Source organism: Thunnus maccoyii, chromosome 7, assembly GCF_910596095.1.
Source record: "Thunnus maccoyii chromosome 7, fThuMac1.1, whole genome shotgun sequence".
Classification (NCBI taxonomy): Eukaryota; Metazoa; Chordata; class Actinopteri; order Scombriformes; family Scombridae; genus Thunnus; species Thunnus maccoyii.
The window spans coordinates 21903873-21917939 of record NC_056539.1 but is presented as its reverse complement, the minus strand read 5'-3'; the positions used below and the strand labels follow the sequence as shown (position 1 = coordinate 21917939).

The window sequence follows — 14067 nt, the reverse complement described above, 5'->3', positions numbered from 1 at the left end:
CAAAGTTTGATTCGTTTTTCAGATTTTTCTCTACACTGCATTACTGTGAAATATTGGAAAGTTTTATCTCTTTGGGCCTCGAACAATTACTAATTTGGTGGAACTGATAACAACTCAAACATCTGTTACATAACATGGACCCACAACTACACATGGGGCTTACATGCCAAAAAGTTTGGGAACTAATGGTTTAATCTTTAACTTTCATTTTCTTTGTATTTTATAAGCTTATCATATATTATTTAATGTAAACATTTAATCTGAAAAGTAACTACAGCTGTCAAATAATTGTAATGGAGTAAAAAGTACAAAGTAGCATAAAATGGAAGTACTCAAGTACAAGTACCTCAAAATTGTACTTAAGTACTGTACTTGAGTAAATGTACTTAGTTACTTTACACCACTGACAATGAAAGAATGTTTTGTGCTCAAGATGCTCGACATAATTTGTGAGCTAAATATAGAGTCTAAATATAGTAAATATCTTGTAAATAGTAAAATAAATGATACATGTTTATTAAAATAAAAATGTCCACCAGAAAATGAAGTTCTACCTAGAGCAAGTTAACTACTATTTTTCTTAAGAGCCAGGAAGTCAATCAATATTAATACATTTTTTGAGACAGTGATGGGTGTCATGGGGTCATATTGGTTTCATCCCACTTCCCATGCCTTTGAGTTTTGGTGAAAAATGTTAGAGCTGCATTAAAACTGCTCTGATTTATGTGCTTAAAAAAAACAACAAAAAAAAAAACTTACAAAATGTACAAAACATTGGTCAAGAGACAGTAATCTGGGAAATGTTATACACTGTAAATACTTAATATTGCCTTTTGAAAAACAGCGTATTGCAACTTTATGCACTGATCAACTTCTGCAGACTCAGAAGTTGGTAAAACTGCACAGTACATCCAAACCCTACAATCTGTATAAAACATGTATCTGAATCTGTTTTATTATGAAACATTAGGACATACAAAAACTTAACTTTTTTCAGTGATGAAATATAGTAATACCTTCCTTAAACATATCATTGCCAGAATCAGGAAATGGATACAGCATTGGCATGTTTTAGAATAATGCTTCTGCAGCGTTGCTTTCACTAGAGATAGCGACTGGCAGATGGGACAGAAAACTATATTAGTCAAGTATACAAATATTCTTTGTTGACTGAGAATCAAAATAATATAGACACAAGTCTGAATAATGTAGTATAGGTTTAAGGCTAATTTAGAATAGAAAAGCTTGATTGGTGCTTTAAGATGCATACCATGTATCTGTGATGTCAACACCAACTAAAATGCTCCGTCATCTCTGCTGTGCATGTACTTGAACATGAGAAAAAAATACAGATTACAGCTATAATCAGAACTGGAAGCCTTTTTTCTTTAAATTATTGCATCATCTTCATTTATTATTTGAAAACTAAAACTTCAATATCACTACGAGTCCTAAGAGGTTGCTTCAGTTTGCAACACAACTGGCATAAAAAGTAAATATAAACGTTCTTTTTAATATAAAGCTGTTTTCTCTTTAAGCATCTGTGTGAGGGGATTGATACAGTTTATAATGTGAGGCAGCACTTCAGTAAATTTGATATAGAAATACATCAACCCATTAAAAAACAGCATCTGAGGGGTGTTTTTAAAAAATGACACACCTTTAATAAAGGATGCACATAAAGCTACACAAATGTCTACATTCCCCGATGACTATTTATATTGCACTTCATCGATATAATGTGCTTTTACTGGTACAGGTAAAACAGGACAAAGACTCACTAAGGCAGACAGGAAACAATTTTAAGACAGACATCACCACCATCATGTTAATGGTCACATAGATAGTCAGGAAAACAAGAATTTTAAGCTTGATTTAATTTCAGCGGCAGAATCAGATGTCTGATGTATACTGCTTTGAAAAGTGCAGCAATGCAGTTGAAATGAACAACTGGAGACAGTATCAACCATGACAAATTGGTAGTTTGAGTACTTTTTGGTGAATCACAGATTTGTAAGGGTTTGAACTATGGCTCAGAAGTTAAATCTTCACTTTTTTAAAGACTGTTATCCCATGCAAGGATAAATGTTACTGTGTTGGTTTTTTATGCAAGATGCAGCACTTGTTTAACACAAAGAGCAGCACACACTGACACCCCCATGGACACACACACACACATTAATGATTTATGTAGCTGCCGTAAGAGGACCACACTGGTTTGTTATGTTGACTGAGAGGACAATTAGTGTGTCAGTGGGGGTTTCAGCTCAGGAAACACAAGGGCAGTGACAATTTTAAAAAAACGAGTAACTGATTCAAAGTTAAAAACATCCACTACTCGTGTTTATTTGTGCAATCATTACTGTGCATTGACAGGTAGATTTGAGGAGACACACACATAAAACGAAGAGATCTTTTAGTTAGTTGTGTTCTTGATTGTTTGAATAATAAAATTATGACAAAGAAAATATTACAAGAATTAAAAGAGCAAAAAAAAAATAAAAAAAAAGGATAACAGCTAAAATCCTGCACAATAAAAATGTACAACATTTTAACAGTTGAGCCAGTTAATACCTTTGCACAGCAAAAAGCCACTTTTTGTAACAGGTGCCACCTATGCTGATAAAGGATAAAATCAAAAAAAGGCTATTTGTACAGTCTGTAACTTAAGCCCTTGACTGGTAATAACATAACACAGATTGAATCATATTAAGTATGTAATATAAACTGCTATTAATGTTGGTAATACTAGTATGGAAGAGAAGTCTGGTATCATTTAAGTTAGTTTGCCAGTAATCTTAAAATTTCCAAATGGGCAAGTGTACGATAATCACAAAGACAGAAGATATCATAGCAGGACTTTTCTGATTTCTCATTTTTGGCTTTTAAATTGTGTTGGTCAAATACTGACACAAAACTGTCGAAAGTTTCTTAACATAAGACCCTTAAGAGTTTTTGGACAAAATGTTAGTTCCAAATCCAAATTTAATCATTTTCATGAAGGTCTGTTGGGTGATTAAACGTACCTTACCCAATGTGAGGACAGAAAATAATACATCATTCAAAGTAATGCTGCTTAGTAGCTTTTCAGGTCATTCTCTCACATGAGCACACACACACATGCACACACACACACCAGTAGCTTACATGATGTTTACACCTTGACCTAATAGTCGGCACAAAGAGCACATGGAATCAGATCTTCACAGTCGCCGGGTCAGATGGTTAACGTTGTGTGGTGTTTTGTGGAAGTATAATTGGTGTACAAGCAATGCCAGCAAAGGACTCTGGGAAGTGCAAATCCCTCTCCCACTCATCTGTCTCTGTGTTGTACACCTGAACGATGCTTGTGACGTTGTTCAGATGCCAGTTGTAGCCTCCGACGATGTAGATCTTCCTGTCCAGTAAGCAGCAGCCAGCCTCAGACTGCCCTGCTCTCATTGGACTGACGGTCGTCCACTGGTCGTTCTCTGGATTGTAATACTCGACTGCCAGCACATCAAAACAACGGTCCACATGGTCCATGCGACCGCCAAGAGCATAAACCCGATCCCTGCTACTGATCATGGCATGCAGCACTCTGGGTTCATTCATGGGAGCTCTGAAGTCCCACTGGTCGGATACTGGGTCGTAGCAGTGAAGAGTTTTCTTGTCATCCAATGAGACACCATAACCTCCTGAGATATAAAGCTTTTCTCCACAGGGAGTCCCAGCATGACCCCATATCCTACGTTTTAATGGTTCTACATATGTCCACTCATTCCTCTTTGGGCAGTAACACTCTACGGATGACAGACTGCCAGATCGATTGCGCCCTCCAGTGGCGTAGAGCTGTCCATGCAACACATTGAGCTGAAACTGGATTCGTGCCTCCTGCAAGGATTGGATGCGCAGCCACTGGCTCAGGTGTGGATCATAGCGGAAACAGCTGTCTACTGCTCCTTCACCACTGCGGTACTGTAAGTGCTGTCCACCGACAATGTAAACAAAGTTATCAAGCACGGCAACACAAGCATGGCTGCACCCTGTCTCCATCTCTGTCAGCTCTTTGAACTGGCGGGAGGCGATGTCAGGGAGATAGTACACCTTGGTGCTCACGGTGCGATCATTGTCAGTGTAGGGCGTTCCCCCAAAGGTGATGAGTGACATGACGTCAGAACGAATGAGTGTCCGTGACGATTGCATCTCATGCTGTCGGAAGGGAAGAATCTGGTAATTGAAGGCCTCGAGGAGATACTGGCGGCACAGCACATCCTCCACCATGATTTCCACCGTCTGAACACTGTCCACCAGTTCAGACGAGTGCATGAGTGGGAAACGCACATGGCAGAGGACACTGCTGGCTTGAGCCCGCCGAGACTCATCATACTGGAGCCATCTGATGGCGGCATGGAAGAGGTCGATCTCACTACAGTTCTTCAGTTTGTTGCTTTGCAGGAAGAAGACGAGGCGCTCCATGGGAATGTGCAGAAAGTCCTCCTCCTCTGCAATTTGGAGGAAGTGGCGAAATGTGAAGGCGTCTACTGACTCCTTGAGGGAAGACAGGCTGAAAGTGGTGGCCATCTGGCCGATGTGCAGGCAGGTCTCCACGCTCATCGCGGACTTGAGGAACTCTTCGCAGAGCTCCACAACAGGAACCATCTGGAGAAAGACAGCTGCTCCGAGGACATCTTGAATGCAGTCCAGGTCTAAAGTGACTTCTGCACTGTAGGCAAAGTCAATGATATGCTTTAGTCCTCGGGCAGACAAACCCCTCAGCTCAATGGTATCTTGATTTGACTCCCTCATGCCTCCGGTAAACATTGCTCTGCAACACAAGAACAAGTCAGTAAACTACATGACATTTTCATAATTTAATCTCTTCTAAATGCAGGTTTTCCTCTTTATGGTGTCAATGGCAGTTGAGTGGAAAACCACCATTTAATGAAAACAAAATGATGAGAAATTGTGTAGTACTAGTGGCTACAGTTTTATACCGTAACAGTGTATATACTGTACAAATCCCTAATTTACAGTATGGATCATCATTTGTCTTTCCCAAACTTCCCGACTCTCTCTGTCAGGAATGCATCTTTTTAGTCTGTCAAAGTTTTCATGATCAGCGGGAACATTATACTGTAAATATATGTAAGTTGCATCAATTTGTAATTTGTTGTGTGTTGCACATTTCTCCCTTCTTTACCTTCCTCTTCCAACTTAATTGCTTTCAATACAATTGATCTATAACCTACAGCTTACTCTGCACTCAGTGTAAATGCCTCTGAACAAGAGCATCAGCTAAGTGCTTTGAATTTAAAATGTAAATGCTTAATGAGAAGTCTTGTGATTCAGACTAACCTGAAGTAATCACTACAGGCGGCCAGCACTGCTTTGTGGACCTGGAAGCGCTCCTCATTGATGGCCAGCACGACGTCAAGTAGTTGACCCTGAGCCCGCAAGACCGACAAGCCCTGGAGGAGGGTGGCACTGTGGCTCGGGGCTGAGAATGTACAGCGCAGGGTGCTATTCTTGTTAGCCATACTGGAAGAAAAAAAGGCCTTGTCACACTGAGTGAATCAAGGGATCCTACACTCTTCTCAAATTAAGCTTTCTTCAGATCCAGATTAATATTTGAAGTGAATGTATGCTGATAGAAGCTGTTATATTCCAGTCAGGCAGGCTGTATATCTCAAGAATATTAAAATGTGATTTGTGCGTGGATATGTACTGTCTGGTGTTAACTCAAGAAATCTCTAATGGAAATTTAATTTAATCTGCTACAGTAAACCAAGGGTAAATTCAATCAGTTGTCTACAGTGCATTTACATTAGTGAGAACATATCAGCACAGTGAGTAAACACAACAGTGCTATGAGTAGAAATGTTGTTTCTGCCTTTAGAGATGTCTTGCTGTCTACATAGAAAGATTATTATAGCAAACAGAAACATGATACTGTAAGAAGCAGGGCTTTGACTAACAATTATTTACAATAATGATAATATGCAGATTATTTGATTGTTTTATCAATAAAATGTCTGAAAAAAATGCCCCTTTAAAAAGTCCAAAAACTCAAGTTGATGTCTTAAAATAGCTTGTTTTGTCCAATCAACAGTCTAAAACCCAAGAATTATCGATTTTCTAGGACATAAAAGAAAGAAGAACAGCAAGTCCTCACAACTGACTGCCAACTGGCATCATCTAAAGTCAAAACATTTCCAAAACTAAACCCAATGCAGAAGCACAAATGTCATCAGACAAGTGGGACTGGCAGAGAAGTCCCAGTTGTACTGTGACAGCTGCCACGTTGGTTTGTGTTAGCACTTCCTCTACTGACCTGCTTTGTTTAACAAGAGCCAAAAATGGCATCCAATCAAATATCAGACAACCAAAACGCATCTACACACCACATGTGTATGAAGGGGATGATCCCATTGTTCAAACCCAACAACCTCACCGGGGGGAAAACTAGGTCATGAAATATTAAAGTTACTACAAGGAACTTTTAACTGGTTATGAAACAGTCTCATGATACCTCTGATGCCTCCATATGACCTACATAAGCAAACAAGACCATCAGGAGAAGATTGGCTATTTCGATATAGGCTAGTTATTCAAAATGCGTGCCACTGGGTCCGATTCCCTGCAAAATCAGTCAAAACGATTTACAGCACATAGACCGGAAAAGCCTATGTTTACATTATATGTAGCATTGTAGCATGAGGGAGCACAAAGACGAGGGGAGGACATTTCTCTACGTTTGATAACGTTAAAAGTAAAGTTAGACTTGTTGTCAGGTTCCTGACTCATTTTAAAGAAGACGAGAGCGCAAGCAAGTAAATGAAGAGAGTGAGCGGCAGTGTAGCAAGAACAAAGGAGTGAATCTGAGAAATAAAATGTTATTTTGTACAAATAAACACGCCCACATGTCCACACAACCCTGTGGGAAGGTGCTGCATTGCCGAATTTGGTGGTGAATGCAGCCTTACATGTAACCTAGGTGTATGAACGGTACTAAAACAAAGTTTACTTGGCTTCACCATCGACATATTATAATTATTAGGCTAATCTTACATAGCCACAAATAGATACATTACCTCATTGCTAAGCATCCTGCAAACAGCTGTGTTTAAAAAGGAAAAACAGTACTATAAATAAGTAGTGTCTTTCTTTCACTCGCTTCCAAAACAAATGCACATGCTAGCCAAGATCTTTGCGACACGAGGCGGCGGTGCTCATGGGAAATGCAGTCTTTATTTCGGGAAAACATGACCGTTTTTGTCCACAGGGGCCTCTAAAATCGACACAACTCAAAGTTCCTTGTAGTAACTTTAAATCAAAATGGACTGAGGGCTGAAGCAATGAAGCATTTAGGACTGTGCATCAATGGATCAACGCAACCATTTTTCTGTTCAACCGTTTACAGATGAAGACAGTTTTCATACTTTTCAGGACTTTCCAAAGGACAGTCTTCAAGGATGTGATGAAAATAACGCTTCCTCTTCTCTCATCTTAATTTTTATATTGGTCGTTACCTCATTAGGAACTATTCTATTAGCTAAATTTGATGATCTGAGTAAGCCAAGGACATCTGGTGTCAGTCTGGTGTCTCAAGAAGCACATAAAGTAATATCCAAGAGAACAAAATCTTGACTGAACTTTACATTTAGAAAGTAATAGAGCTTGATCAATAAATGCAAATATTAGCTTATCACAGGTCATATTTTGGCTGATAAGTGACAAGACACTGCGGCACAGAAAAGCCAAAGATGTGTTTGCAGAAATTTAGAAACAGGGTCTCCACCAGAGAGCAAGTTTATTTTTAAACTGTAAAATGTCCCAAGTCAGTACATACAGTACCGGTCAAAAGTCTGGACTCACTTGACTGGTACTGAATATTGGTCACACTATTTTAATAACCAAATTTTAGGAATCCTCAACATCCTCAAAATGTTTTATGTTTTAAGCGCAAAGTAGCTGATCAGCACATTTTTTTCAGATATTTTCTTTCTCTTTGATTTTTTTGTCCTTACCATTGGCCTTAAAAAGGTGTTGCATCAAATTTAAATCAATGATATAAATTTGATAGATCGGAGCATGAAACTTTACTAATACTTTTCACATCTTTTAAGTTTGTTTAGCAAACTGTAGTCTTTTAATCCCTTTTAAAAAACAGTTGTATTGCTGTGTGCAACTGACTATAATGTGTTTTGTTGGTTTACTGTTGCAGTTCATCATGACTGCTGACAGTTTTGACCCCATATTGCGAACAAATTATTGTTTATATTATGTAAGTACTGACCATGTATTGAGCCATGATACTATTTACCAAATCGTCAACAACATGTGTTGAAGTTGAGCTACAACAACACAGCAGGCTGCATTTGGCGTGTTTACTTCTCTAACTGGACTCATGTTACGTCCTTACTTAATTTCTTCTGCAGATCATGGATAGAAAGCGCAGGCAGAGTGGATGCCAGGAGGCCCCGTGCAAATCCACGGTGTTTCCTGGACTCAGGCTGGGAAGCCGGGTCCCGGGCCGGGATTGGGCTGCAGACCCGGAGCCTCAGATGCTCCGTTCAGGAAGACACTGAGGGACCAGCCCGACCCCCGTGGACCCACCACAGCCTCATCCCGGCTAACTCACTCACCTGTTCTGCAGCTGTTTCGAAGCAAAATCCCCACCATCCGACTCCGCCATCTTCTAGCACAGAGAAACACGCATGGGGCATTTTCAGGAATATTACCAGAAGGTCAGCGGCACAATTGGCCTGCTCATGGCGTTATAAAAGTACTGACACAGCCTGTTATCCAGGCGTGAACTGACAACAACCGCCTCTTCCCAGGGATTGTGGTGAACGGTGATGACCTCTCCTACCGGCTGTTGCCTACCCGTCCTCCCTCTGCAATGACTGCTTCTCACCACTGGGCGGCGCCACAGTGACATGTCCACAGGTATATAGGTTCCTATGGATGCTGGGAGGCTGACCAGTTGGTCCAAATGGGTCGCCAACCATTGTTAAAAAGAAGTATTCATTCAGCCTACTTAAAAATCCCCTCCAGACATGTATTAAAACACTCTGCTTGGAACAATAATATGTGTCTGATGTGTTTTTTCACATCATCATTTTTTTCCACACAAAAAGTACAATTACTACTTTAAAATCCTTAAAATGGCATCTCTGCTTCAGTTTTCAGTTTTATTAGTCAGATGTAGGTTAACACAGGGTCAATGGTCCAATGAATTGTGTTGGACCAGGAAACAGGTCAACTCAGCAGTAAGAGCACTGGTCATAAAATATAGAATATAAGATATAAATTAAAGCTGCAAGCAGCGATGATCGGGCCCTCGCACCCCAGCGCATGTCGAAGTGACGCTCAGTCGAAGGGCTTTTGTCAGTGACTTGTTGTGTAAAGTTTGAGGCAGATCCAACCATGTACACTCAAGTTATATCAATTTCCTCTGTCATGGCGAAACATCAAAACTCAACGCCACGCCACGGCCAAACCATCATGATCATACACTACTCTAGATGACACACACTGATTTTGAAGTCCTTACGATGAAATCTGTAGGAGGAGTGCGTTAAAATACAAGGTATGCGAAATGACCAAAAAAAGGCGAAAATTGACCAGTTTTTCAAGATGGCCGACTTCCTGTTCAACTTACAATAAGGCTTCAAGAGGCTTTTTTGTGCGTGTTGACATTATACATGTGCCCTGTGAATTTCATCTTTCTACGTTAATCTGGAAGGCGGGGCTGCAATTTTGAAATTTTAAAGGGGGCGCTGTTGAGCCATTTTGCCACGCCCATTCAAAGCGACCACATAGGATTTTAGCTGACATCACTCTAGACATGTGTGTCAAGTTTCATGACTGTAGAGCAATCCCTTCTCCCTGAAAAACAGTATCATATTTCATGGCGAAGGATGTGTCGCCATGGTAACAGCATTCAGTTTTGGGTCATGAGCTGCCAAATGTAGCATCACCAAGGTCTTGTTTATTAGCTGACTTAATTTCAGGTGCATCAGCCAAATTTCCTAGGAGTAATTAGACAAAGTACGACGCATGATACTTCCTGTTGCCAGTAGGTGGCGCTATGACTTTCGCTAAATATGAGACTGAACATGTGTTCAGATTGGGACTCTTAACAAGCATATGAAATTTGGAAAAGATCAGACCACGTGGAGTCAAGTTATAAGGCATTGAAATTTCATGGCGTCACATCGAAATTCGCCGCGTCGCCATGGCAACACCTTTCAACGAAGGGTCACCAACTTCATAATATAAGATCTCCAAGGTCTTGAGGCTATTCTCAGTAAATTTCAGCTGGATTCGATCACCGTGCTGCCCACAGGGCGTCAGAGCGTAAAACATGTAACTTCCTGTTGCCAGGAGGTGGCGCTATGACTCATATCCTGTATTGTCACATGGACCCGTTCAGGGCGGGACTCTTATGAAGCACAAAAGGTTTGGCTCTCTTAGGATCATGTATGCCGGAGTTATAGCCGTTTCATTTTTCATGGCGAAGGATCGAAATTCGCCGCCCAGCCACGCCCCCTAGGAAAGACTAATGAGAATTGTTTTAGCAACTTTTAATCTCCTATGCCTGTAGATGATACGGACCGAATTTGAAAGTCCTGGGGTCAAATCTCTAGGAGGAGTTCGTTAAAGTATGCGGGCTGGAAATGACAAAATCGGTGCAAAATTTCAACTTTGATACAAAATGGCCGACTTCCTGTTGGAGTTAGGCTATGTGTCCTTGAGACTTTTTGGTGCGTCTGGTCATGATACATATGCATACCGAATTTCGTTCTCCTACGACAATCTGTATCGAGGGGCTCAATTTTCTTGACTTTCTAGGTGGCGCTGTCGAGCCATTTTGTCCCGCTTTATTTCGAGACCCATAAAATATCGAAATTTTCGCCAGTCCTGACATCTGTGCAAATTTTCATGAGTTTTCGTGCATGTTTAGGCCCTCAAAAATGCGTTTGTTTCAGAGGAATAATAATAACTCCTTCAGTTTCAATAGGGCTTCGCACCGGTCGGTGCTCGGGCCCTAAAAATGATATATAAATAAAATATAATACTATATATATACAGTAGGGTCCAAAAGTATGAGACCACTTTCCCATGGGAAAGTTTTCTACATAAAATGAGAATTTATTTTTAAAAGTAAAAGTGACAGGTGTATACAACAGTATTGCACATTGGATATGTAGCAGTCCTGGTTGATAGTGCATTTTTTATATAAGCAGTGCAGTAAACAGTAGACAGTGCAGACAAGCAGGTAAGCAAATATGCTATGCGGAATATTTAGATATGTGAGTTAAAAAAAAGCCCGATGACCTGTTGGTGGTATGTGCGGCTGTGATCCTGTATCGTCTACTAGACGGTAACAAGGACAGTCTGCGCGCTGGATGATGAAGCTCTGTGCATCTCATCCTTCTCCCTCATTAAAAACTGCAGAATCTATGAATATGTTAATATTTTTAATTTCAAAAGTTTAACTACTCCCACATATGTGCACTGGAGGCTTCAAGTTTCCACATCACACTTGTACAAGTTGAATATTGGACCAGGATGGGCTCCAGACTAGTTGTGATGACACAAATCCTGCTCATAGGCCTTAAAATCTGATTTTCAATGACCACAGAGAAACTTTCTACTTTCATCAGACGAATGTGAAAACTTCTGGTTTCAAATTCTGCACATACATCAATCTGCACATGAAGCTCAAACACCCAGTGAAAAGAAAACCACATTTTGAGTGGAGTGAGGCTTTAAGTTAAAGTTGCGATACTGCAGTGTCAAAATCCTGCTTTCAAAAACCTTACTGGAGTAAAATATAGAAGTATGCTATTTTCTACAAAATGTACTGAAAGTCTTAAAAGTAACTGCCTCCCAATATACTTTTTAAAAAATGGTGAGTGTATTGGTTCATATTATATAATAAGTTTATTGTTACTGATGCATTGATTAGAATTTTTCTGTTGTAGTCAAAATTATTATGACTTGGCTCAAGTGGCCACAACAAAGAGGAGACACACCATGTTAAAGAGTTAACAAAAGATAATTTATTAAATCAAATTAAACGAATTCACTAAATATTAACAATATGGGGTGTGGATGACAGTATAATCAGTAGTGCTAGTGTGCATGGTTGGTAAATGTGTGTATGTGTGTGTGTTGTAAGGCGCATGAAAGCAAAAACCAAGAACTAAAGCAACAGCAGCAGCAGCAGCAGCAGCCGCAGCAGCAAGCAGTCAGAGGAAGGAGAGAGACTGCTGCAGCTGCAACCCTGTGGGCCCTAAGGTGTTGCCAGTTGCCTTAACGAACACCTGCAGAGACACAGCAGACAGGTAAACCACAAGGCCAAACAAAGATGACACCAGACGTCATCACAAAGTGAAGCTACCTACTTTATATTGTTGAGTAGTCTTATCTATAACAGTACACCATATTTCACAAATTCAACACGTTTCCTTCTATCTGCACAGTAGGGGAAGAGGGGGGAAGATGCCCCCCTTAAGAACATTGTCTATTTACTGAAAAGTCACAAGGTGTTTGAATGTGGTTTCAGTGTTTACAGTATCATTATGCATAAACCAACACAGTTTGTGGGGTTATGTGTTGGTAGAGTATTAAATGGAGTTCTTATAGCAAATACCAAAAAAAAGCCCCACTATCTGGAGTAAGATGCTCCCAGGAGTATTTTGATTTTTGTTAGGTATTATTCATGTATTAATTAATAGGTAATTAATATTAAAGCCCCAAACCACTAGGGGGCATCTTCCTCAGAAGTGATTTTTTTTTTTAAACATTTTTATAATTATCATAAAAATCTATTATATATTTTGCTCCAAACTAATGAAGGATTCCTCACATGAATCTATTAACTGGGCTACCAAACTGGTCTTCTGTGTTTGCCTTTGTTAAAACACACAGATCCTTAAAGACCACAATGAGAAAAAAATTAGATCAAGTCAAGTTTTGAAATCTGTTGATGTGCAGAATTTCAAAACAAAAGAGGGCAAGATGGATTTTTACAAATGGAGGCTTTTACTGAATGTAGGCAACACAGAGACATCAACTTTACTGGTATTTGTTGTGTACAGAAGGAACAAACCATTTCTTTAATGCCTGGCATGTTGGTAAAAAAATGTATCCTGATGTTTGTAGTTTAGTTTAAGTTGGCTGTTTGTTTTTGTTTGTCTGACATTTTCTTTTCAACATATTGTTTGTGTTCTGAAACAGGTCCAGGGAGGCTTTAAATGCAGGCATAAAGAAGAAGGAGTGGGGTACCTGAAGCTGTGGAGGCCAGCCATCATCAGCCAGTTAGCAATCTCAGTCAGTCATTTAATCTAATTTATCATTTGAGTCAGTGCATGTAGTAAATATTATATAATTGAATGTGATGTAATATTTTTATCTCCCCCAGCATATGCATGAGCCCTGATGGAGTCCCTGACAGAGGACTACTCCATTTTACCAAGGACTCTACAAGAGAGCAGTGCTGCCCTGTCCTCCACTGCACCCTTTGCAGGTTATGCCAGCAGATCACCAAATACAGGGCAGTTGGCCTGTAAGCTGTATAGCCTTGACAGTTTAACACAGGACTTAAGTGTGAAACTGAGCACGGATGTTGTGGCTCTCAGTTTTCAGTTTGACATTATAACAAGTCAGCTTAATTCCACAATTCATACTCATATTTACCAAGAATTTACCTTTTCAGTTTCAGACTGACTAATTAGCTTTGTTGCTTATTTATTTATAATTGAAACCTAGTAAGAGATTTACATTGCTGCTTGAAAGTTTGTTGGAATTTGCTCTATTTCAGCATAAATATGACTTAAAATGTGATCAGATTTCCATGCAAGTCCTAAAACTGGATAAAGAGACATCAATTAAACAAATGAGACAAAAACCTTACACTTGTTTGTTTATTTATTGAGGTAAATGATCCAATGTAACATATTTGTGTGTGGCAAAAGTATGTGAACCTCTAGGATTATCGATTTATTTGAAGAGGAAATTAGAGTTGGGTGTTTCAATCAATGGGATGACAATCAAGTGTGAATCTGGGAGGCC

The 14067-nt window shown here is 39.7% G+C and overlaps 1 protein-coding gene and 1 long non-coding RNA gene across 3 annotated transcripts; one reads left to right on the top strand and one right to left on the bottom strand.

Moving 5' to 3' along the window:
* Positions 1–2314: 2314 nt before the first annotated feature.
* On the bottom strand, positions 2315–9034 carry klhl26 (kelch-like family member 26). Of its 2 annotated transcripts, XM_042417658.1 has the most exons (3): positions 8628–9033; positions 5338–5520; positions 2315–4807 (listed from the first exon to the last, which is right to left on the bottom strand). In XM_042417658.1, exons 1-3 carry the CDS (start codon positions 8675–8677, stop codon positions 3226–3228), a joined length of 1815 nt encoding a protein of 604 aa, XP_042273592.1. In that variant the 5' UTR covers positions 8678–9033; the 3' UTR covers positions 2315–3225. The 2 variants fall into 2 exon arrangements, with proteins under 2 accessions (XP_042273592.1, XP_042273593.1); XM_042417659.1 differs by lacking the exon at positions 5338–5520 and having other exon boundaries at positions 8628–9034.
* A 3114-nt stretch (positions 9035–12148) lies between these two features.
* Positions 12149–13786, top strand: LOC121901141. The gene is made up of 3 exons (XR_006097181.1): positions 12149–12338; positions 13234–13326; positions 13418–13786. It is a non-coding gene; the product is annotated as an uncharacterized LOC121901141 (long non-coding RNA).
* The last annotated feature ends 281 nt before the right edge of the window (positions 13787–14067 follow it).

Bases quoted from the DNA above. Each gene is read 5' to 3' on its own strand.
- klhl26 (XM_042417658.1), bottom strand. From the start codon at position 8,677: ATGGCGGAGTCGGATGGTGGGGATTTTGCTTCGAAACAGCTGCAGAAC. The intron at 5,521-8,627 runs GTGAGTGAGTTA...TTTTTCTTCCAG, and splicing joins TCGAAACAGCTGCAGAACAG to TATGGCTAACAAGAATAGCA. The intron at 4,808-5,337 runs GTTAGTCTGAAT...CTTGTGTTGCAG, and splicing joins GCCTGTAGTGATTACTTCAG to AGCAATGTTTACCGGAGGCA.